The sequence below is a fragment of the Falco punctatus genome (genome assembly GCF_963210335.1).
Source record: "Falco punctatus genome assembly, chromosome: 2".
In the NCBI taxonomy this organism is placed as follows: Eukaryota; Metazoa; Chordata; class Aves; order Falconiformes; family Falconidae; genus Falco; species Falco punctatus.
The window spans coordinates 11,538,004-11,563,869 of record NC_137581.1 but is presented as its reverse complement, the minus strand read 5'-3'; the positions used below and the strand labels follow the sequence as shown (position 1 = coordinate 11,563,869).

At 41.8% G+C, this 25,866-nt stretch overlaps 1 protein-coding gene across 11 annotated transcripts in view; it reads right to left on the bottom strand.

Annotated features, from left to right (window-relative positions):
- The window catches only part of FAT3 (FAT atypical cadherin 3), a 416,215-nt gene that overhangs the window by 18,223 nt on the left and 372,126 nt on the right, over positions 1-25,866 (bottom strand). For all 11 annotated transcript variants that reach the window (XR_013926224.1, XM_080376579.1, XM_080376583.1 and 8 more), the window contains 5 exons: positions 25,413-25,610; positions 22,150-22,948; positions 14,621-14,755; positions 13,457-13,614; positions 5,483-5,951 (listed from right to left, as the gene is read on the bottom strand). Coding sequence is in view for 10 of the 11 variants with exons in the window: in XM_080376579.1 (XP_080232705.1) it covers positions 5,483-5,951; positions 13,457-13,614; positions 14,621-14,755; positions 22,150-22,948; positions 25,413-25,610 (1,759 nt within the window). In the remaining variant the exon portion in view is untranslated. The remainder of the gene's footprint in view (positions 1-5,482; positions 5,952-13,456; positions 13,615-14,620; positions 14,756-22,149; positions 22,949-25,412; positions 25,611-25,866) is intronic.

The window sequence follows — 25,866 nt, the reverse complement described above, 5'->3', positions numbered from 1 at the left end:
TGGGCTTTCTGGCTGTTTTACAAGGCTTCTCTCATGCTCCTCCACTAATTTAAGCCCCCTCTATGTAGCTAAGTCTCACTGTCTCACTTTGACTTCAACAGGTTCTCTTCCTGCCTTGTTGGCACATCCCTGTCCAGAGGAATAGGGACTTTTCAGCCTAGACCTTACCAAAGAGCAACGTGCTGTAAGTGAGGACACTACACAGGCTGCCTATACCTGTGCTTGCCTGGCACTTAATAAGCAGAGACAGTGGCAAAGGCAGGCACAGGGCCATCACCAGATGGGATGCCGTTATGCAGTGAACATCTCTGTTGGTAGCATTCCCAGCCTGAGCATCTGAATATCTGTCTACCCTCAGGTTTCCTTGGCTTTATTAAAGAGGATGTTCCAAACTGATGCCAATTCTTTTTTTGAACATGTGTATGCTCCTGTTTCTATCTATCACATGCAAAAGGAGCTGGCTTTTATCTCTTATGTGCTTTGGCTTTTGCATTTGATCTCCCCATGTAGTTTCTTTCCCTGCTGTGCAGCTAGACCTGGCAAACCCAACATCCAGAACCAGGGCTGCCCTTGGCCCTGCTCACATAGCGCTTCACGGCAGGTTAACTGATGAGAAGAACTGAGGGTCAAGAGGACCTCTCCCAGCATTTGTACTTTGGTACGTTTACAGACATACCACCAGGCCACCTTCAAGAACTGTGGGTTCTCCAGTCATACATATTCCTGCTGCTTCAGATGTAACTTACCTGTCTTCAAACGGATTATTGCCTCTTGCCACTAGCTGGTATGAAAATGACCTCAGTCTTTGTTAAACCAGTGTTTTCTATGAAAGGTTTGCTGTGTATATGCTTTCAAAGTGGGAATTTAAATCCAGATGTCGAAAAGCATAGCTATAAGAAAGATTAACCCCCGCAAAAATGTCTAAAAAAGCTTTTAAAAATTAACCAATGGGCATTTGGTATGCTCATGTTACAGCATGCTGGTTTGTTTGTATGTGTGAAAATGTGAGATCAAGAACGTAAGTAAGACCAGGTGAGTTTATGACTATGGTATTAATACCCATTTTTCCCTGATGTCATTCTTCTGAACTACCTAATCCTCATGTGTCAATGTTGGCAACCTGCTTTAAACCATATATTAAAGCCATCACCTAAGTGCCAGGTTGCGTTTTCCCCTCCCTCTGGATTTTTACTCTGTTCATAAAGAAATAAAAGAAAAAAAGAAAAAAATGAGGAGAGGGGAAAGTAATGACTTTCTGTCCTCACACTATGCCCACAATCCTTGACTCAGTAGATATTTCTGCTCAAATGTTTCATGTTCAAATATAATTGCGTACTCATGTAAGCCATTTACTTCAATCAAAGCCAGATGTATATAGGATTGATCAAATTAAAAGGAAGTAACTATACTTATAATTGTAGGCTTTACAAGCATGAGGTTTCTCTGTGTGGTTGAAAACCTTGGCGCTGTGTTTGCATTTTATTACAGCACAGCTTTGTATCGCTGTGATTGCTCATGTTGTTACTCATGCAGATCAACATACATTTACTATTGGCAGTCCTGGTAACACCACTCTGTTATTAAGGTTGTATGATATTTCCCATTTTAAGACCTCATATTCAGCAGCTTATAGCTTAACCACACTTTAAACACTTGGTTAAATTTTCTTGGGAAATTTCAGGCGAAAGAGCCAAGCTGTTTCTGAAAGTCATGCTGTTTGTCAGATTTCAAAATGCTAACAATTTTCTTTAAAAATAGCTTTACTGACTCATACTTACGGGTGGGGACTGAAAAGTCTGGAAGAATGTGGCCTGTATTTCAAGGTGGTGGTTTCCAGTGACTCTCAAGAAAATTGTCCTAAAGCTGTAGATAACTCTGCGAGGAGTCAGGATCCTGGGCTGTCAGACCTCGTGACCGTTGGTCCCCCTTTCCCAGCCCTTTCTAAGCAGGCATGGGATCATCCTGTGGGGTCCCCTAGCCACACAGTACCCTCTCTTTAACTGCCGACAGCGCTGAGCACACACTGCTGCCACTGGACTTGACTCAGACCCCTGGGAACACCCGAGCGCAAGCAGAGGTCCACGCTGTGGCTGCTTTCTGCTGACCCAGAAACCCAGTTTTGAAAGCAGGCAGGTTATTGTGTACTCTCAGTGATGTCTCACAGCATCTGAGCTATCCGTGCTTTCTCCTGCAGGATAAGATCCCCATTTTGTCCTCCTGTTCAATATGCAGAGAGGTCAGACAGAAAGACCAGGCATGGGCCGATGAGCCCTGCGGCAGCTCCCCTTGTGGGGTGACACCTCTGCCATGGGTCTGCAGGTCTGCGCAGTCCCTGAGCCAGGTCCTTCCAAGTTGCTGCGGCTTTACCTGTGCAAACCCAGCAGCAGCAGCGCGGACACACTCCTAGCGCATACAAAGCATCGCTTCAGCCGTTTCCCTAACAGGGTCCTCACATTACCCCGTTCCCATAACTGGGGATGAACTGGAAGGTACCAGAGGCAGAGTTTTGTTACTGGTGAACAGGGCAGTAGGCATTTCTATTGAAAGGATGATCTCACAACAGGAATCCTATTATGGAGGTTTGTGGTTTAGATGATCGATTTATGCAAATTACATGTAAATTAGACACGGTCCCTTTGATTTCTGGCATGTAGCCAGCAACTCTTTCATGTTATAATGTTGGGTAACCTCTGCTTGACTGTTTCCTTTTAAAATTAGCTATAAATCTGAACTTTCTTTTTCTCCCTCTTAATTTTCTTGTAAAGCACAGTAGGGTTTTTGTAAGAAAAAGGATGTTAACAGTACATGAAATCTGCTTTGTAGAATTAAAATTAGAGGATTTATTTATTAAAACAAATCCTATCGTCATGCTAAATCCTCTCTGTTTAGGTAAAGGAACATTATTCTACAGAAACTTTAATAGGAGGATAATATCGTAGAAAATACTAGTCAAGAGATCCTGATGCTACTGAATGGGATTTCCTGCGATTGGGAAAAGGACCTTTGCATGGTATAGTTTTCAATGCTTCCTCCCCACCAAAAAAGAAAAAACCTGCCATTTTCTTTTTTAAGATAAAAAATGAAGAGGTTTTGGGTTGTTTTTTTTGTATTTTAAATGAAAGTCAGCTGCTAACATCTATGTCACCAAATACAATGGCTGATGATTCTTAAATGCACGCCACAATTTGTGGCTCCGTAACTGGCATTTGCAATGCTGTTGGGCTCTCCGCTCTATGGAATTTAATTACATGGCCTTTTTGCATATGGAGGACACAAACAACAGAATTGCTTTCCCTGGTGGAAACAAAAATGCCCATGCCTTCTCCTTGTGGGCTGGGCTACAGTCAGGGCCCATTGCGCTGGAATTATGGCTTTATAACAATCCTTTATTTACATACACTGCTGAGGCAGTAAAAACAGCAAACAGATTTTTTAACGGCAGGCAGCCGAAACATCCCTGCAGGGCACGTGCCCCCTCGCCGAGGCAGGAACACAGGCAAGTTAAATCATTTCTGTGACTGCTTTCCAGCAGCGAATTATGTTGACATGAAAATGGTGCATGCCATTCCAGTAATAAAATGGGTCCAATCTTCAGTGCCGCCTGTTTCTCCCCCACCTCATGTCTCCCCTCAGTTCAAATTGGTAGGCATTGGCACTGCGGGGAAAAAAAAATTACTGTAAAGCATTTTGTTCGAAAGGTTTCAATTTACTCATCATGAGATTGCTGAGCAATACTGTAAATAGATTCAAATAAAATCAATAGAAGGAGCTTCCTAGGATGCTAGGTGAATGGTTACCCTCAATTATTAAGCATGGAGTCTGAATCAAAGCTGTGTTATGTTCAGGTACATATTACAGATGTATTTCCTAGGGATTTAAATAATCTTGCTTAGCAATTGTCTCAGTGGCTGCAGCATCCTTCTGCCTCAGAATGATTTTCTTTTGTCCTCATTGTGCAGCACTCCTTTCCTTCCCTTGGTAAATAAAGACCCGTAACGACACAAACAAGCAGCAACATTTGTCCTCATGCTGCACATCACATCCTGGCTTGCCAGTGTTCTGCTTCATTCCTCCCAACTGTCCTCCCATCTTCTCCACCGACAGCAAAGCCAATAGCATCCCTGACTCACCATTTGCCCTGGCGTGGGAAAAGAGGTGGCTGAATCAAAGCCAAGGATCCAGAGGAGATGCTAGCTGAGGTAGCTTAGCATCTGAAAATCCAGATTGTCAGGGCTTATCCTGTAAGGGTTGGGTTATCCAAATAAGAAACTTATTTCTGACAGTCACTTTTGCTCAGATCTCACCAGATTTCAGCCTTGAAAACTAAACTATTCTCAAGTTTAGGAAGTTCCTAAAGTTTAGAAAAACCTATGTGGGGGAGGGGGGCGAGAAAGAAAATATGAGACCAAAGCTCAAAGCAATGAAAAACAGAAATAATAATTATGGGTGCAAGGGAACTGCATGGACACATTAAAGCAGAAAGCCCTGGGACAGTGGTTAAATGCTCCATAGAAAAGAGTTTAGTGGGAATTTCCCTAGGGAACCATGACCAAAACCACCGACACTAACTGGATGGAAAGCTCTGAACTTGCAGAAGACCCCTCTGCCAAGCATCCTCCCTTTCAGAGGAAGTTTTTGTCTGCCAGAAAACGTGAGCAATGCTGCCTGCTCATACAATATGGGGAACTGGAAGGGAAACCTGTACACTGCAGAAAGAGAACAGCCCCAAAGGCAATGTCCTACATACATGCCATTTGCTTTCTTCTTGCTAAGATGCTAACCGTTCTTACAGTCTGGGAACTTGTGCACTGCATTACTGGGTAGTAAGTCACTGGCACCAAATCATACAAGCCACCATATAACCACTGGATAGGAAACTCGAACATGAGCACAGTTTAAATCAATGCCCTATAAACCGCATAATATTACTTAGACCTTGAGGCACTCAGGCCTCTGAGGAAGCTGTAAAATACACTTCTGGGGGGGTTTATAATGGGGCCAAGTCACTATTTTCCATGCAAACATATAATCAAATTACTCACTCACAAGAGGACCAAGGTGTTTCTGGACAGCTCTAATCATTTGTGACAGCTTCAGAAACAGAGAAAGGCATCAGCGCCGTTACATCTGTGATGGACGTTTGAAATCACCATCTTTGTGTACAGCCTTCGATGCTGTAAATGGATCCTGAAAAATCCAGCTGAGCATTACAGTAATTGTAATTCTATTGGTTTCTATAGAAATAGGATTATCCTAACAGCCAATAAATCAATTTCCTCCTGGAACACTAATGCAACGAGAAGGGGCACCATTTCACCGTTATTTATAGAGCAAACAGCTTTTACACAATTTGCAATACCTATCAGAGTTTTATAGAGTTCATGAGATTTTTCAAGCATGTTGCTGCATAAAACCATCTCTGGCAATAAATTATAGAGGCAAATGGGGAAGGGAAACCCATAAAGTAATGCAAAATATTTACCACCAGATGGCACGGCGGTACAGGTGCCGCCGTTCTGGCAGGGATGCCTCTCGCAGGCATCGGGGTAGAGGACGCAGCCCAGCTTCAACTCGGTCAGGCCAACCACTTCGGCAAAGCTGCTGCGCTTGTTTTGCAGTGGCAGTTCGTTGTTATTTAGGACAACTGAATCCAGGCAGCCCTGAAAGCCGCTCAAGACCTGCGTCGTCCTCTTGTCGGTCAGGCTGCGGACATTATCCACTTGGACCTGGGCGCCGAAGTAGACGGAGCTGTCTGTGCTGAGAGTCTGGAAATAGAGGGGGGCTTTGCGGCGCTCCACGTAGCTGTCGTCGAGGGACAAGCTTGTGAAATTGCGATTCAGCTCCAGGAAGACTGAATGCCAGCTTCCGTCATTAACGGCCCTGCCAGAAATTCCCAGGATTCCCGGGCCGCTTCCACAGTCCAACTGGAACCACAGTTTGCCATCGACAATCTGTGGAAAGAAAACAGAAATGCGCTTCAGGCACTCAGCCGTCTCGTAATATGCTCTCGGTGAGAATCTGGAAACCCAGAGCACTTCTAGACAGTTTCTATACAGTGTTAAAGCTGCTGTCCTACATGGCGCTACAACAGCAAAAAGCAGTGCCTCTGTCATCAGCAAAAAGAGTAAGGCAATAAATATCAGCTTAGAATTTGCCCAAAGCCAATTACTGCAGGCAAACTGAAAATATAGAAAAAGTATAGATGCAGAACACAGGAAAGGACCAGGATGATAGGATGTCTCACTAGACAGGGCACAGACAGGAGGACTCATGTTCTGCTCCTGGCTCTGCTGCTGAGCAGTTGCATCTCTCTGAGCAAGCCCCACCATCCACCTGGGCGCTGCAACTCTGCTGCTGGTGGCTGATGCTACCTAAAGGACGGTCAGGGGAAGGGACCACCTCCGAGTGCTTGAGAGGCTTGTGGCAAAGTCAATGGCCACCGCCTTCAGCTGGGGATGTGACGTGCTCTTCTCATGCACACATCTTGGACCTCTGCAACCTTTTGGACCATCTCAGTGAGGTGTGGATTTGTCCCTAAGTGTCGTAAGTTCAGTTTCTCCCAGTACAACAGTAAGAATGGTTAACCAAAAGCCAGTTATTTTCCAAGGATGCTACAGTACCTGCTCTGTGTATATCTCACAGATGATATGAGATGGCTCTTACTTTTCTTTTTTTGCTCGTATTTCATTAAAGGTTCATGGCTTTAGAGGGACTGTCAGGATTTCTCACTCTCCCTCCTGTCCTTCACCCACCTGAAGTCCTCATAAAGGGAAAATCTGTGCTACCCTGCTGGGGCAGGCAAAGCTCAGAGTGAGGGAATAGGTATGAAGTGCTGCTTTCTGGATTAGCAGTTTACCCAAAGATTTTAGGTTTCTCTAACAGATGGCAGATGAGTTTAAAATGGCTGACAAGGCTGGAAATAATTTCTTATGACACATTAATTGGATTCAAGCTCTCTGAAAGCTCTTGCAATTATTTTACCTTTATGTCATGCTCTAGGAAGTATTTATTTCTGCAAACCCCATTTCAAGACAGTTCTGTCCCATTATTTATCCCCCTGAAAAGTTCAGGCGCCGTGTCCTTTTTCATCCTTCCCTGCAGCACACATTGTACTCTCACTGGTTTATCTGTAACACAACCCTACTGCTCTCCCACAGCAGAGCAGAGCTGCTGTAGCTGCCAATGCAAGAACCCCCCTGAGATTTGGGTTCATGCAGATGTAAGCATGCTGCATTGTGTCCATCTGTCTTTGGCCATTTTTGGCTGTTTCTGGCATGAATAGTCATTTACAACTGTGCTAGCTAGAGGCATCCCTTGGCACATGTCTGAACTGGTGCTCAAACTCTTCTCCGCCAGGCTCTCTGATGTGGCTTGAAGGTAAATGGGATGCTGTTAATCTACAGGAGCAGCCTGTGCTGTTGTCACTATTAGCATTTTGCTGTCCTTGGAGGTTCACAAAACTACTTGTTGAAAAGCAAAGGGTAAAATCTTGAGCTCTGATGTTCTCTGGACTTCCTTCTCCTTTCCAGACCTCACTCTCTTGACCAGCTGAATTTGACCTGCGCTACAACCTCAAGCCAAGTCACACTGGGCAGTTGGAGTGTAAACCACAGCACTCCACCGTGCTGCACCCACTTGGATGAGGCGGACACAGAGGTGCTAAGCATGTGACCAGTTCCCTATAGATGCCAGCTACCTACTTACTCTGCATGGCATGAGGGCTGTTAGAGGGATACACGTGTAGGAGCCAGAAGAGCAGGAATTAATCCCTGCTATGGGCAGCCAGCTGTCCTGAAGCCCTTGACCTGTAGGATGTAATAAAACTGACAAGAAATGAGGTCTATGATTGTAATACAACATGCTTGAGAAATGGATGTGGCTTGGTACTCCTACAACTCAATCAAAAAGCCTAATGGATGTATAGAGAAATAAGTCTGGGTCATTTTTCATTAAAAAATCTCTTCTTATAGGACTCAAAACTCAGCTGTAAACTATTTCTGTAAATTGAAATTGGGCCTATTAAAGCATCTGCTCAAGAGGAATCTCGGTAAACAAGATGCCCTGATAAATTGAGCTGGTTCCTCTCCAGAGACAGAAGCAATAGTTTCTTTTCTCCCTATGCAACAAAATAGTCCACAAACCCTGGAAGCGGTGCTCAGAAAGTGTGGTCTGGCTCAACAGGAATACAAATCAAACAGAAAAACACATACCAACATATTATACTTTGAAAAACAGCCATCATCGGATAAGCAGTTAACTTGCTTCTTATTCAAAAGGCTTTTTCCTATGGAAACTGTTCTACTGATTGTGTAAAATACATATACCTCCCCTAAGACTACTTATACCCTGAAGGATCTACTGCCTGCATGTCCATTACCCTTACTCACAGAACATGCTTTTCCAATTACCTTTATAAATACAACACCACATTTGAGCACCTGGGATAAATATTACAGCATTTGTATACGGGAAACAATGATCTGAAAGATTTGCCATTAAAATATGTTTTATACATCTTTCTCATCCACTTCTATTTCTTTTTACCAGCAGATGATCTGACATACACAGTAAATATATATTGTGTGAAAGGCTACACTTCCTTCCTTTTATTAAAAAAAGCACTAGTAACCCCCACCTCAGGCTAGAGTAAAACATGGAAAGGATGGTCCGGCACTTACAGTACTAGCCTAAGATATGACAGATATGCATGGGAATCCATACTTTCCAGCACTCTTCCTCTGGGATCTCAAGCAAGTCATTAGTTTCAGGTCTCCGTCAGTAAAAGAGGGATAACGTCATTTCCCTACCTCACACCACTGCTTTACGGATACATACATTAAAGACCGTGACATGCCCAGATACCCCTAGCAATGGGACCATAAAAGTACTTTCATTAATCATACGGTCACAGGCCATGCTGTAGCAGGGCAGGGAGGAAATATTTGTCCCCTGATGGCCCCGTGCCTTTAGGAGGAGGAGGAAGCACAGGAACAGCCGGCAAGGAGCAGGAGCTGCAAAGGGCTCCTGTCCTGCCCACTTAGCAGCTAGGCTGGCTGGCCAGGGGCGAGAAGGTCCCTCCACTCAACCGAGCAAAAGGATGTTTCCACCCCCAAGCATGGAGAATTCAACAGTTAATCCCTGGTGTTCCCATGATTCCTCCTAGCCGATGTGATGTCAGGGACAGTGTTCAATCCTCAGAGGGGCTCTCTGAGTATAGCCTGGACCTTGTTACCAAGAAAAGCTGAACTTCAAATTAACTTCTTACTAAATGGGATACATTCAAGAAAATAGTATGGAAATCTCATGAATGGCCAATGCTGCTGTCCAGGATCAGCAGTTATTCAGACAGTAACCTCAGTGGGATGACTGGTCTGGTTGAGGGCTGGTAGCCTCAGACTCTAAGTTCAGGACTGAACAGGTGGCACTGCTATTTTCTCCACCTATGTGATGCAACACAGCAGAGAGCTTGAGTTACTCCATCTCACAGCAGAGAGGTGCAGACTCTGCAGCCTCTCACCAATGCAGCCCACAGAGCCAGAAGAGACCCTCTGCACCAAGATAAGAGCAGAGAGACACTGCTTCAACCTAGCTGGGCAGAACATTCCCACCAAACTTCCACATCTCAAAGCTTTCTGGGCTTAGTTACAGTATCTCTCATTGTATCTACTAGGACAGTGAGGTTAATGCATACCTAAGCATGTATGCTCTTACAGACACAAAATTCCTCACCTGTAGAGAAGTACAAAGAACAGAGAAGGCTCCAAAAGCTGATGCAATCTGTTACATTTCAACAGTTTCATTCAATGAGCAAAATGGAGCCAAACACATATTGTAAATTATATTAGAATATTAGCCTGGCTAAGATGTTTGGCTAACATCCATATTTGTGTATCAACATAGGTAATAAAATGATCAAATGGTTCTTCTGAGACCACCTTCGGCTCACACAGTCCATCTGCAGTCACACACCACGGATACAGCATGCTGCCTACTAATCTGTCTGGGGAAATATTTCGTTAGCCGAACTACATTTCAGGTTCGTTTGTGTAAAACGGTATATTTAATTAAAATATTACTCGTTTCAACTCCAGCCATAACTGGGACCATATCCAAGCTTCAGTCTTATCCAGCATAAGCAATGCAGCACGCATTAAAATGTATAATATACACTTAACTAAACCATGCAAAGTCTCACGAAAGAACATACGCTTGCCTTTTACCATTTAACAGCTGCATTTCTGGTATGATGGGAAAATCTTTCTTTGCCTACTTTTAATCCTTTAAATTTCACAAAACTAGTTGAATGTCCATTATACCCCTTAAAAAAATAAAATAATTTTTTTTTTTCAGAAGAGAAGAATCCTCTTCTGCAATGGTCTCATAATGCTTTAGATTGTTAAATCTTACTTTTCCCAGATAGACGCTACATAGGAAAAAGGAAATGGTGATACTGTTTTTGGCACACGTAATCTTTTCAGAGGAAAAAAATAAAAGGACATCGACCTGCATCTCATTTTGCTCCAATTGTCTTAAAAGCAAGAGCACGCAACAAAAAACCCCCGTCAACCTCTCAAAATCAATGGATGAGTTGCTTTATTTGAAACAGCTGAATAAATAACACCCTTATTATATTGTATCAATACAGCATAGCCGGTAAGCTTTCAGCAAAGTAGTAGACAAGCAGTTTGCTCTATGGAATTGATTATTCATCCAAGAAGGACACCATGCTATGATTATGAAATATTTCCATCCCTGGATTTATCATGAATGCATGGCTCCCAAAATTAAGCTGGTCATTTAAACACTGAAAACCATATTGCAGCATTAATTTTTAAATAGACTGCAGTGGGGGAAACTTGCTTTAAAAAACATCAATGCCAGCATATGCCCCAACAGCCGCGGTGCTTTCTGTCCGTTCTCTCATGGGCTTGTACTATGTGGAAGATCAAAATTTCTTCCACCTCTGCCTTTTGTTGGAGCTCAGTGATGGTGCTGGGCCCTCTGGTGCTAATCCAGCAGATGCTTAAATACATGCTTAAAATTAAGGTATGTGAGCAGTTCCAATTGCCTTTAAATACAGGAAGTTAAGCAAGTGATTAAGTGCTTTGCTGGAGTGATGCCAGAGTACTCAAAAGAGCACAGGATCTCATCCTTTATCCTCTATTTGGAAAGCTTCTCCTCATGTTTAATTTAATTGAAAGCAATGCTCAAATGATAACAACTTCACATTTATAGACCTCTAATTAATCTACTTAATGGCCTCATTTCTGAGCGCCTCCCTATCTCACAACATACGTACCTGGTTTAAAGAAGCCTTACCTCTGGTTTACAAATGAAAAAAAACATACGCTTAGAAAGTCTAAGCATAACTTGCTTGAAAACATCTGAGTTAGGGATCCCTGAAGTGCAGTTCATGATTCAGCTGCCATCCCTGAAGAGACCTGCTACAGCTACATCGCTTGAGCATCATGCCATTCATCTGCCATAGAGCACTGTTGTGAGACCTCAGTCTGACGTTCCTCTGCCAAATGACCTTCACAAACCAAACTGTAGCAGTTCCTGATCTTTTAAGTGATGCCATTCCTCAAAAAACACATACTGAATGTAATGCTTTGCTTTTCTTTAAACCCCACGCTTATAGAAGCCAAGGGTCAGACCTGGGAAAAAGACATACCCACTGAAACAGCAAATCTTGCCCTACCTAAATCCAAGCATGAGGCTCTGGGAAGGGAATTCCCTGTGTTCTTCCCTGCTCAATGCATGGGAGAAATTGGAGGCTTTGCATCCATATGTGACCCTGGATCTCACTCACTGGACATGAGAAGCAGCAGCAGCTGTGTCTGAAGCTCTCTACTAAATGCCGCATGAGTTGGGTTCAGAGCTGGAAATCCTTTCTTAGAGCTAGGAAGCAAAACAGAGCATGACCTGGAGGCTCGCCTCTGGGATCGGAGCAGAGTAGCTGCAGCTGTTGTCACTGCTTCTTCAAGTATTATGTTTTCTTCCCAGTATCTTTCAAAGGAAAACGGTTAGGTAACTGTGTGAAATGGTGACTGAAAATACGTCATTCCTACCCCACAACTAAAAACTCAACCCAGGTGACTGCAGTGAGGGGCTCTCTTACTTATTTTTTTGTAATACCATGATTTTTAACTCTTTTGGTGGCAACATTTTCTAGCTTCAAATGCAGATCTCCACTCATTTGTCTATGACCTCACCTTCTGTACCCTTGAATCATGCCAGTTTTATACACCTAACTCTGAAAAAATAAATTATTCTATCATCATTCTAACTCCATTTCAGCCTGCCTCTGCATCATTACCTATTGTTTTTAAGTGGCACCTTCCACCAGGGCCATTTGTTTTTTCCCAAGCATTTTTCAAAATTACAGAATTGCAAACATTCCCTACTGGTATATGCTAAGAGAAATCATGACAAAGACTTCAAAGAAGGTCTTCAAGTCTGCAGTTTTGTTTGGGTTTATTGAACAAAAAAATACACTCAAAAGTTCAAACTGCATTTCTATGTGTCTCAAATTGTCTTCTACAAATCTGAACAATGCTGAGAGTCCCCAGTGAATGACAGACAGGATTTTTGTTCATGAAATATTTCAGTCTGACAGCTATAAAATTATTTGTTGCCCATTAAGAACTCATCTAGCCATTTTAACATTACCTAAGCATTCAGCCAAAAGAACTCTAAAGATTGCAAATACAGACACAAAAGGCTCTGAGCCATTTTTCCCACTGCTGAATTATAGGACATGGCCAAGATACAAAAATCAATGTCTTCATTTTGTACCTTAGAGGCCCTAGAAGAAATGCTATACACGCAGGCTCTTGGATGAGCCCAGCACTCCCTTTCCATTCAGCAGGTATTTGTTTGCCAATCCACGGAAACTCAACACAGAACAAAAATGCATTGAGAGCTTATCGATGAAATATTGATTGGATATCAACCTCCAGCTATTTCATGCCTCTCTCCACAAATAATCTTAATTCAGAGAGTGCAGAAATCTTCACATTCAGTAGGAGCCACATTCCAGGCAGCTGGTTTCTGGAATTAACTCGGTAGCAGCGTGAGTGTATCTTCTAACCACAGGCACGGACGCAGTGAAAGAACAGCGATTTCAGTATGCATTGTTTTCACTATTTGGTCATATAAATGGGCAAATCTTACATCTCGTGTAGATTTGCTTCTGCATGCAGACACACATTCTTATAATGAACAGCAGCCAGTGGAGCATTTTCCAAGTAAAGTATCACTAATAAGCTGCCTTTTTAGATTGTTGTTGTTGCTGCCATTGTCACAATTGTTGTTTTTCCCTGTTAGCATGAAGCAGATCATACTGCATCTTCTCAGTCTACAGCCGAAAGGAGAACGGCATTTCTCAAACCAAGAGCCAACAAAAGAAACATATCATCAAGAAAAACAACTGCAAAAACGATATTTTAATTACCTTCAGAATTATACAGGGATTCGCTCTGGTGTACATTATAATCCCATTGCTTTGCAGGGTTCGCAGACGGAGAGCCAACTTGAATTCCTCTTTCTTGCTATTTTCAGAAACACGGTATTTAATGTAGCTATTCCCAGCAAAGCTGAGGGAAGTGTGGCCTGAAATAACCATTTTGAAAAGACACATGTTCTTTTAGTGACACATAAAATAATTTTGCAACTGTCAAGTTAATTAAAGAATTTATAGAGCTAATGTCTAGGAAGAAATGAATAAACCCCAACTTTGATGGGAAAAAAAGCTGGCACCAACTACAAAAACATGTTTGTGGTTTTTTTTTTTTTAATATTTTTCAGGGGATGGAGGAAAGTCCTACTTTTTTTTACTTATACAAAAGAGAGGTTTCTCCGAGTATTCAGCATTTTTAAGGTCATATACCCCTGGAGGCACCTATCTTGACTCACTCATAACACAGGGAGTCAAAGACGAGCACACCTGTACATCAGGTAGTTGACTTATGGGTATAAAGTTAGGTGTGAGCAGATGCCATCCAAAGCCTTGCTATGAGTTCTCTGCAACCACTGCCCAGGACCACAGTGGTACAGCTCAGTATCTGCTATGTTTTCATCAGGGAAAGAGCACGTGTCCTCTGTCATGCAGCCCTGGATTCACTGAAGTCAACAGAAAGCTCCACTTCACTGACTTTGCACCTGGCTCTTCATATCCCAGGGAACAACACAGCTGCAGAGAACTAACAAATGTCCTCGAACTTTCTATTTGGGATGGTGTCATGTTTTCATTAATAAAGATTGGAATTTTGGTAATCTAAATAGTAAGCAGAGGAGTTAATTATAAAGCTTTGCCCATGGCAGGAAAACATCTGGCATAACAGTCTGTAGGAAAAGTCCTCTTTTCTCAGCAGCCTGTTATACTGATCTGGGATTCAACCAAGTCAGTGGGAATTTCCCAATGGAAACTGGATCACAGTCTCCATACAGCCCCATAGCTATGGAGACAAGTATTTTACAGGGCTTATAAATAGACTGAGTGCCAGTGCTGAGAAGAGTTAAGCGGTACAACTTCTGTTGACTTCAGTGGCACCTACATAATGAGAAGGGCAGCACTTTCTTGTTCAAGTATATTCCCCTTTACCGCTGTGACATGCACCTGAACATTCTCCGAGCTTTCCTGGTGGGCACTGGCAGATGAAGGGTCTCCGATTAGCTTCATACCCCACACACTGCATGTCCCCTGGACACGGCTTCTCCAGACAGGGATCGTTAGAGCCTGGGCAGAGTCCTCCTGCAAGAAGTTAAAATACTGTCAGGGATACACAATGTAAAGCATAATCTGCAGCAGTACAAGAGTAATGACAGACAATTATTGATCTCACACTTCAGTACAAGCAAAGAATGGCTTAATAATAATAACCAACCCCCCCCAAAAAAAACCCCAGCCTTCACAGTACTTGTCCTTTGGACAAGTATGTAGCAAAACCATTACAGTTCTTCTTCAAAGCCACCCTAAACCCCATGACAATGTATTATAAAACCCAACTATTATGAGCAGTCACTGGTTTATAATTGATGTTGTGACTTTCAGGCCATTCATTTTCTCACAGTCTCCTGGGCAGGGAATTTAGAGATGCAAGAAAAAAAAATGACTTGAAGCTATGCGCTCCTTTTGCCCCAGCACACTGTCCCAGCACATCCATGAGAAGCAGATTTAACAGGGTAAAGCTCCCTAGGAGGCAAAATAAGAAAAAGCCATTTCTGGGCTACAGGGTGACAGCTGGACTTTTCATCCTAGTACTGCACAGGACGCGCTGCCAGCCTGACCATATAGCAAAGGCAAACTAGCCCTGTCCCCATGTTCCTCCTGACATTTCTGAGATCTCACATCCTATTGTGTACCTTGTCCAGGCTGCCAAAACCTATCCTCCTTTCTTCTGGCTGTGATTACACAAGTCCCATTGCATATGGAATTGCATAGTGGACTCATGTTGCTACAGAGTGAGAGCTGGACTTTTCATCCTTGTCCTGCACAGGACACGCTGCTGGCGTTGCAGTAAGCCAGGTGCAATAAGGAACCTGGTAGATGCCCGGTCAGCTTCTACATTTGGGTATCTTGTGCGGCTGCTAGGAAAGCAGCCTTTAAGTGCAGGGAAAAAAGGCACTCCTGCCCTTGCTTGTGTCGATTTGCAGCCAGAGCTCAAACAGAGCGAAAGCCAGTTGCTGGGAATGGACAGGTGTCTCTTGTTTTGCTTATCAAATCCATTTACTTAATACATGCAGGTGATCATTTTAACAATAAAAAGTCAGCACCTTTCCTACCCATCACTTTCTGAATATTGGCAGTTCCTGTTTATTGCAGGACCCTTATCGTATTCAAAAACTATTTTTTGAGCATATGTATTTCATTTACAATTTATAACAGAAGAAATCAACCTGTCATAAAGTATATCTCTGAAAATAATGAAAGAAAGAATCTTATTGCTCTCACACTTTAGTACAAGCCAAACAGGGCTCATAGTAAGCATTGCTGAAATTACCTGGCACTGTAAGTATTTTCTGGAAAAAGAAAAATTACCACTGTAGGTTTCAAAGTGGACATGGGCTGACTACAAATGTGGGAATGACTGTAAATGTCTTGCTTGATGTACAGCACAGTCAATTTAATCTTTAACATCCTCGCCTCCTTTGTCAAACATTTGTTTGAGAGGTCTGTGCAGTAAACGATTTACAGTACTGACTGTAGCACTGTTAGAAAATGATGCATGGAAATCTTTATTAATCACTTTAGTAGGTAACATTAACAGGAATAACAGCTGCAATATACAGTCACACTCTAAGTCTCACAGAACTGAGAAACAAGTGTAATTAAGAGGGTTCTACACCACAGAACTATGCTCTATTTAAATGTAAGGTCTACAAAATTTAACAGAGAATGTGACATTTTCTATAGTTTTGGGGTTTTTGATTTTTTTTTGTTGGTTTTTTTTTTAGGACCCCCCCACATTCTTGGAATTCAACTGCAAGTAACAATTATTTCTGAAATTATAGCAGGTGGTTAAATATTCTATAGGCTGCCTTGTATTTTCTACTTCGTTCTTTCAGCTGTTTTAATTCATTGTTATGTGACAAATACACAGTATTCTGCTGTACGCAGAGCATATCTCTTGTCTGAACACCCTTAAACCTTTTTTGAGGCTGTAATTCAAGTGAGCCTCTGCACAGCTGACAGGCAAGTCATTTGGACAAAAGCCCCACAGCTCGTCAGTGTGCAGAAGAAAGGGGCACTGAGATTTCCAAATGTGGCTTCACAAATTTTCAAATCCCCTGACTTACCACTGTATCTTTGACATGAAGCAGTAAAGCAATAGCTTACTTTGTTATCCGTCTCTGCCGGTTTCTTCAGCTGATTCAGACTCTGATTTGTACTTCAGAGTCATCCTTTCACAGTCAAAAAATATATGGAAAGGATCTAACGTATTTAGTGCAACTGAGGAGATCACTAAAGAACTGCTTACCCTGGCAGGCCGAGAATAGTTCTTCTGGTAAGCTACAAGCAAATCAACTTTTTATTCATCCTGCTGCAGCAGGGTTTCATAGCTGTCCCAAGTTTTTTAAAATATTCAGACTTGGGAAAAGAAATGCTTTATGCCTGTCTGTATGGTTATAAGTACATAAGCTACAAATCTGCATTATTGCATTGCCCTAGCTAACATACATTTTCAGGCTGATTTCACAACTGTGTGGAGCAAAATTGTGAAATTGTTCAAGGTTCCGTTGTCCACATCAAAGATTTACAGCCCGAGTTTAAATAAAATTATTCTGATGTTGCATCTCCACTCCAAAGAGCAGTCTATTTACCATCCAAGAAGAGATTCAAGGCATATATATTCGAATTGATCATTTTTTTTCTGTAGGCAAGTCCAGACAATTTGTGGCATTCCCTTGAAACTCGCATTACTATTAATAAAGCTGTTCTCTACAAGGTATCACAGAGACACATGAGCTAGCATCAGCCAGCGCATAGCAGGAAAAAGTGGAATAGACCCACTTGATCTTGACAGATCATCCTCTTGTTTAATTCTCTAAAAGAAGGTAAAGGTATTACAATCTCCCTAGTAGTATACTGAGGAAGAAAATACTCTTCCATTTCAAAAACGAGACATTTATTTAATTCAGGTCCCTCCAAAGAAGGATCACTTCCAGGACTGTAAATATATTTTGAAAATTGAGTGCTGCAACAACTTTAACTTTAACCTTGTAATATTTGATGTTTTTCTGTAAGCCCATTCTACTGAATCTGTATGAATATTTAAATAAGAATCTTTTTCTCTTGCTGGCAGAAGACAGCTCGAAAGGTGACTCCCGAATGCCACAGTCCCAGAAAGCATGTAAAGCAAACTCCAAACTGTTACTTTTAAACAATCTAATAATTAAGTTTAGTGTGGAGGGAAGACCATCGACTTGTGAGCTGCAATTTTTTTTTTTTTTTTAATTTTGGAGCATAGTGACCAGGTATTGTAAGCAATGATTACTGTATACATATCAGTGCAGACAGGGCAAACTTGTTTCTGCACAAGTCAGCCATGGGTTTCAGTTAGTCCAAGTACCCCTGGAAAACTTTGTGTCACACAGTATGTCCTAGGGAATCAGATTCTCTCCCAGTTTTAGAAGAACCAAGACATTTGAGTACTTCCATCCACTCCTCATTCACAGCTTCACGTAAGACCCAAGTGACAGACAGCAGTTCCCACTCACCCTGATTACTACAGTCATCCCCGGCTTCACACTTCAGCTTCCGTATTTTATACCAGCTTGTGCATTATCTGCATGGGCCTTAAAATGGGGGATATTCACGGGGAGAAACATTCGTCCTTACACAAGTGCAATGTTAAAAGGACTGCAGCCAAATCAAATAATGAAATTTATCCGCAGTTTTTTGTTCCCAAGCACAGACAGGACACCACCACCTTTTTCAATATTCCTGGCTACCTTGCAAGGAGAACTCAAGGCTCATTGGTAAGTGTGTGTGCTTCCTGAAAATGGGAAAAGCGGTGTTGGACACATAGGAATTGGGCTCCTGATGCCCAAACCTGCAAAACACCCAGGACTCTTTAAGAGGTAGTGTGTGCTCAGGGCACAAACCACCTCTGAAGATTAGGTCCTACATTAATAGCAGATCATCAGAGCCTATGATCTCCTTTTTTCAGAACATTCACAAAATGCTAGAAGTGGCTCCATAAAGTCTGAATTGCCTGGTTGCATAAGAAAGTGGTCCAAGGCTGCTATTCACTTGATTAAATAATGTGGATGTGAGTGTCTGCACCTTTGCTGAACACTTCTGGGTCTATTAGAAAAATTCTTTCAAACTATTAAGCCAGAACCATATTAAACACTTGAAATGGAATTCATCTCATCTAACTTTAGGGCATGATTCATCTGACTGATTTTAGACATCTAGGGAGAGATGTATCACATCATTAAAAATACCTCATTCTTTTCACTGTCTGCAAATGGGGCCTGGAGTGACCAGTTCAGATGTAGATATACGCCCACATTTGTCAAGATGATTTCAATCTAGTCCTCTTCCATAAACATACCAAGGTAACCTCACTTTTGTTAAGATTATAATGCAGAACAGCTCTATCACAAAGCAGTCCCAACAAAACCTGCTTCTTCCCTGCATCTTTGCCTCAACAAAAGATAATTACTTTTTTTTACTAAGAAATAAAAATAAAAAATAGATTTTTTGCTTCTGAAAAATGAGAATGTCATAAGGAATATTTTACATGAAAATATTTATGCCAGTCCTCCTATATTTATTTCCCACAAGCATTAGCAGATGTTTGCATACCTCATGCCATGTGATGGGAGATTGGCAATTGCATAGCCCCTATGGCCACGCTGAAACAAACCCGGGGCTGTTACAATATTATTCACACAAACACAAGCAGATGAGCCAGAAATCTAAGGAAACCGTTTGTTACTGGAAAACTCTTTAGTTCAATTTTATTGATTTTAAAGGCTTAGATTGATGCATCTGAACTTTCGAACTTCTCCTTCCGGAGCGGAGCTGCTGAACCTCCGAAGTTCACCCACTGCCTGCTTTACAGTCTCCCTGAATTTTCATGTTAGATAACTCCATTTGCTCACAAACGTAATCTAGGTAAGTTATGCACAGCTGGCATGCATAAATTGTGCGTATCTGTGACATCTGCCAGTGGGAAAAACACTCCAAGTATGATACATATTTCAAGAACGAGTGAATTAGTTCAAACTCCAGCTTTCTGGGTCAGAACTGAATCAGATCTCTGGAAACACATGTGATATTTTAATAGCTTTGTCATAATTCAAGCTATTAATATTTACTGGACATGAAACTATCCTGGTAACAAAGGAAGTACAATACTTTTATTATACTGATAATATCTTGCTAATGCTGTCTTGTTAAACAAGCCAAAATAAATTTATTCTAGTATTTTGTGTGCTTTTTCCTGTCTTGATGCATTTATGGGCACGTACAAGAACTACTGATCAAAGAAGCAGCTGCATTTTTCCAGCTCTTTTACTGGCCCTAGCCTTTAGCCTTCATGAAAGCAAAACTATACATACATTCTCTCATTAATATACCTCAGAAGTCTGTGCACCTCCTATGTGATAAAACACAGTGTGTGCCTGTGTGTCTAGCTAAACATCAGGGCATTTCTTGTGGCTCCTTTAATTAAAAACAGTGGAAGAAGCTGAAGCATTAACTATTGTTGAGAAGGGCAAAGCATGGATCTTCTTACTTCCCCCTGAAACCAGCAGCTCTGGACATTTTTTTTGTTACAGGCTGGATGATGGGCTAGACGTGCACAACCCCACCCCAAGTCTTGCGGCTCACCCACGGGAAATCAGCACGTAGGGGCTCAAACAGGAGCTGTGGGAACCCTTCCAGCTTTCCAGCTGGACAAGCTGCCTGTTGCAACTTCCCACCCAGCAGCCTTCAAGGCCATGATAAATGGTCCAGAGGTTAGGGACCGCAGACGGTCTGCAGAACCACGCTGCCTTTCCGGCAGCCTGCCATGCATTTTGAGGATTGACTGGTACATGACAGAAAAATTTGGAAATCGCTGTCCCAGCTGAATTTTTGTGTTTCCAGTGCAAACTTGCTGTGCAGGGAGGAAAAGAGAGGGAGCTGCTGGATCAGAACTGTTACCGCATTGCAAAGTCCTTTTTTTTTTTGGAGTTAAGCTAAGGGATTATGAGGCAGATCCACTTAGTATTAGTATCTGAAGGGAATAATACATCATTATTGACTTTAACAGATAGTGAAATGAAATTATAAACACTGAAAATTTTGGCTGCCAGAAAACCAATTTCTGACAGCGAGGGCTATCGTTATCCCCATGGAGATGAGGATTTGTGATTTCTTGGTATGAAAATGAGACAAAGCTATGACTGAGAGAATATAAAAGTGCTCTGCAGACAGTGCTCCTGTTCTGGCTCCTGGACTCATCTGGAAGATATTTCAGCATTGCCTCTCTTAAACCTGCAAAAATCCTTTATTTTAGAGCCTTTCATGTGTAGCAAAATGACAACTATTGTTATAAGGATACATCTCTGAAATTTGCAATGCTATTACTTAAAAATTGACCAGACTGTCTGCTCTTGAATGTACATGAAAATACCTCACACGCAGAATTCTGATAGTTTTGCAGAACTGAACTTCTGTGGCATTATTATTCACATGCTGCAGGAGACAATGATTTCTGGTTAAGTTTTATGCAATTTATGCCTATTTTCATCCCCACTGCAATCGATGGTAAGACACAAAGTCCTGCTGACTACTGCAGAAACAAAGGTTGGCTACTGAAAGACACAGCTGCTGAGTTCTTGTACCGCTCGGGGTGTGTGCATGTGTGCTTAAGGTGAGGCAGGCTTAGATGTATTGATCTTACAGCAGCTTTTTTCTCTGCTCTTAAATGAAGTGGAATGAGGAGCAAATAGCCTGGCAAACAAAAGAAACAGAACTATTATTATAATTGCCTGAGGTTTTATACTCCAAGTGCAGAACCATAAGGAAGATTGACTCTCAAGTCTATTTGTCATATATGCCCAGGAGAAATTTTTGCTGAAGTGTGGAGAAGCCTGAAACTCACCTTGTCGCCTACGGTAGCATAAAAGGTCAGGAACAGTGCTTGTAAATAAAATACTTCATTTGTTTCCACCCCTCTCTGCAGCAATGGGACTGGAAAAGGCCTTTCCACCCGCACTGCACCTAAGGTCAGGGGTCCTTTTCCTTGGACACTGCTGGTGCATCACTGAAGATCAGGATGTTCTGCTACGACCATACCCTACGTTTGTTCCAGTGATGGCACCAACTGGGTTGGGAAACCACAGCCCTCCCTCTTCCTTCCTCTCCCACCCCTTCCCCTCCCCTGGAAGCTGGTTGATGGGTCTGATTGCGGAGCCTCCAGGAAAAGCGGTCTTTGTCGTGAAAGGCCAAAGTTCATCAACTTCCATTTACATCAGTAAACACGAACAATTCTTCCTGAGCCTGAGAAATCAATTCCCACAATACATCAGCCAGTCGTGCTTTAACGGACTGAATTGAAATGCCCCTTCTAATCTGCATCAGAGGAATAAAACCTATCCTATCGCATAATGCGCAAAGATGGGAGAGGAAGACGGAGCGGTACTCACCATTGCACATGCAGCGCACATTCCTGTAAAAGCGGGGGCACACAAAACTAATCCGTGCCGTGCTATAGGTCATCAGGGAATGCGAATCAATAGACAGACTTTGCTCACAGTGTTGTTCTTGACAATCCAGTCCAGAGCAATTCTTCTCCAAGATAGCAGAAATACGAATCACATTTTCCAAATGTCTCCTTGCATTGGTAAGCTTCTGAATCAAATAGGCAGGCTTATAGAAACCACCGTTGTGCATCTGAACTGCGAACAGCATGTCAAGCTGATTGCCACCCGCCACTGGCTGAATACTGATGATGTGCAGACTGTCTTGTTTCTGGGAAAGCACCGCGTTTCGCAAGGTGCGCCTGAACCCGTGCATGTGAAGGCCCACAAAGTCTTCTGGGGACACGTTCTCAAAACGGATGGTGACTGTGTTCTGCAGCATCTCTTGCAGCAATTGCTCGACGTGGACCACAACATCGATGGGTACCTGGAACCGGCCATCACTGACAGAGACATTCAGGACATACTTGCCGTTATCCAGCCCTCCAAGGGCGATGATCTTCCCATCATGGCTGTTGACCTTGAACAAGCTTTTCTGCTCTGATTTTAGTGTATATGTGAGGACATCATACACATCCTGATCTGTGGCATGAATTTTCCCAATGACTCCCCCAGGAAAATCGTCTTCCATGGTGACAATGAAAATCTCCAGTGGAATGGCCGTTGGTTTGTGAATGCTCTCTTCGATAACTCTCACCTGAACGTAGGTGTGGGAAACCTGCTGAGGCTTCCCAGAGTCCTTTGCCTAATGTAATTTGGAAAAAAAAAAAAAAAAAAAAAAAGAATTCCACACATATAACACAGCCAACAACCATAACTACTTGCTATATATATTTTCACAGCATCAGTAATTCTGAAGACCTCTCAACAGAACTTCTCAAATGCATTTGCAAAATACATATGTAAAGAAACATCTCAGCCATTTCTAGCAGTGGAACTTACAAACTCTTTAGAGAAGCACAGATATCTCATCTAAGTGGATTGCAGAGAGAAATGTGTCAGCAGAATGTCTTACTACTCAAACCAAAATGTTCCCAGGATCCCACTGCTATCACTTGTCATCTTCACTACGCAGCCATTTGAATGTGGTATATTCTGCACCAAATGGAATTGGGCTCACTTCTGCCCTGGAAAAGAGACTTTAGCACTGTGAAGTACCAGCAGCAGCTTCTGCATTGCTTGGGGTGCTCCAAAGTGTTTTAGACCCTGCTTAGTTTGTGTGCATGTGAGAGAGTTCAGAATTTTTTTACAGCCTCTGTACTACTTTGTCTGAAGCGATTGAGAAACATGCTTGAAATAAATAAAATTTATCACCCTCCAAAAATGAAATAGGGTGCTTGTGCTGATAGTAACAATAAAATATGAGAGCAGCACTGCACTTGGACAGATGACTGTATGACCCAGAGCACGTATGATAGCGTCATTTGCACTTCTTTATAGAAAGTAGAAGAGCAAGCACGACAAAAAAAACAGGGTCATCTTGACAGAAAGGTGTGCAAACTTGAATCAGTGTCCTTTCCTGCACTAAGAAAAATGTTTCATTGAAGTCACTATTAAGATATACTGCTCCACATGTTTATTTGATCCAGAGAATGGAAGACTAAGCAACCACTGGGCAGAGATCTAACAAACATTCAAAGATCTTTGCATTTGGACAAGGGGAGGAAAATTTACAAACTGAAGAAAAAAAAAAGGGCAGGATGGCAACAGTAATACAGACATTACTAAGAAAGGATTAGTAATTCTTAGACACTAAAAATCATTCAAAAGGACTGCGTGGAGTATTTTAAAAAGATTATGTTTATGTGCACACACACATGCACAGACATTACGTCCCATTCCACTTTACATTTTAATGTTACTTTTTAATAAATGTAACACAGAGGTGGAATCTGATGGTTGAAAGGAAAAAGCAGCACTCTGGCATGCATGAACAGAAAGAAATGGTTCTATGGTCTATACACAACAAGAACCTATAAAATATGTTTTTACTGCAGAAATCCCTGAAGAAGATAATACTGGGAGGAATTACACCCCCACAATCCAACAGCATGGTTTTCTGAACATGTTACTGCATCTCAGACATTGTGGTCTGTCTAATATTTCACTTACATGACATACTTGGATCCATATCTAGACAATGCTGTTTAAATTTAATTCTTACGCCCAATTTTGGCTATACTGGAACTTTGGCTAGCAAATTGCCTTGAAAGCAGGGCATTTGGGGATGAAGGCATGATAAGAATAAAAGGTGAAGGGATTTTTACTTTCCTACAAGGCTCAAAAAATAGGTTTCAGGAATATTAAATGGCAAACTTGCAAAACTTTACTTTGATTTAAAGTGTTAGTTAGCATCAGAGCTTACATTTTTTTGAATTGTAACTAACTCAGGATGCTAGTGCTATGAACAGCATTAAACGTGTTTATAAAGGAGCAGATAGGCTGTATTTAGAGAAAACAACCCCAGCAAAGTAAGTGGAGGAAGCCTGCATTTCAGACTTGGCTTATAGGATCATGTCCCGTTTCAATGAAGAGGTGTAGTTCATACCCTAGACTTGCATGTTTACTGAAGTCTAAGACATTTGCTCTGGCAGACCTGAGAAATGTGGACAAATTACTTTTGGATTTACAGGTTTTTGTAATCAAAATTACCCTGCTTACAAAGTTCTTCAACAATGACTCTAAAGCTAAGTCTGAGCTGGACTTCTATTTCATGTCTTATTTTAACATTCTTTAAAAGCTAAGTTGACCTTGGAAAAAGTGATTTTGTGAATTCTTGGTAGGCTTCCAAAAATTTATTATTAAATTTATGACTTAAAAGCAGAGGTGATTTTCCTTCCTAGAACAATATTCTGCCATCACCCGTTCTGTGGTGTATTTATATGTAGATAATGTGTTTCTGCTTATTTTCCTCGCTTAGCTACAGAAAAAAAAAAAGGTGAAAATCTTAAATCATAATGGCCACTTCTCAGAAAATTCATTTCATATGGAGGAAACTGGAAAGGTGGTTGTCTACCTATTTATATTTATATGAAATTAGGTTTAAGGACATCAAAGGAAATATAACATATTGTACATTTTTAAACTGGAATGCATGGTATTTGCTCATAGAATATGGCCAATTAAAACCAACCCACACAGGCAACGTACAGATGACCTACCACTATGAGGGTTTTTGTTTCTGTGTGGATGCAAAAACCAAGCCGTACCTGCACGCAGAGCACATATTCGGTTGCGACCATGTGCTTGAAGATGACTGCAGATCTCAAGACACCATGAGGATCCAGCGTAAACTCTTCCTCTTCATTGCCAGTGAGGATGGTGAAGGTAAAAGGGGGGCCATTGTGAAAAGAGTCTTTGTCTGTCACTACCAGCTGCAAAATGCTTGTGCCCACTGGTTTATTTTCCTTTACACATATACACAGTGTATAAAGAAAAGGATTAAAATTATACATAGAACAATCATAAAATACCATGTTTTGCTATCAAGAATATTCAGCTGAATGCTCTTTGCCTAAGATAGCACTTCACAAGCAGCGTTTATTTGACATTGATTACGGCCCATGGACTATTAAACAGAGATGGAGGTACCCACCACATCTCCAGGGACTGATGAGCTCTGCCTGATACTGTGTCTGATCAGGACTGACTAACCATTAAGAC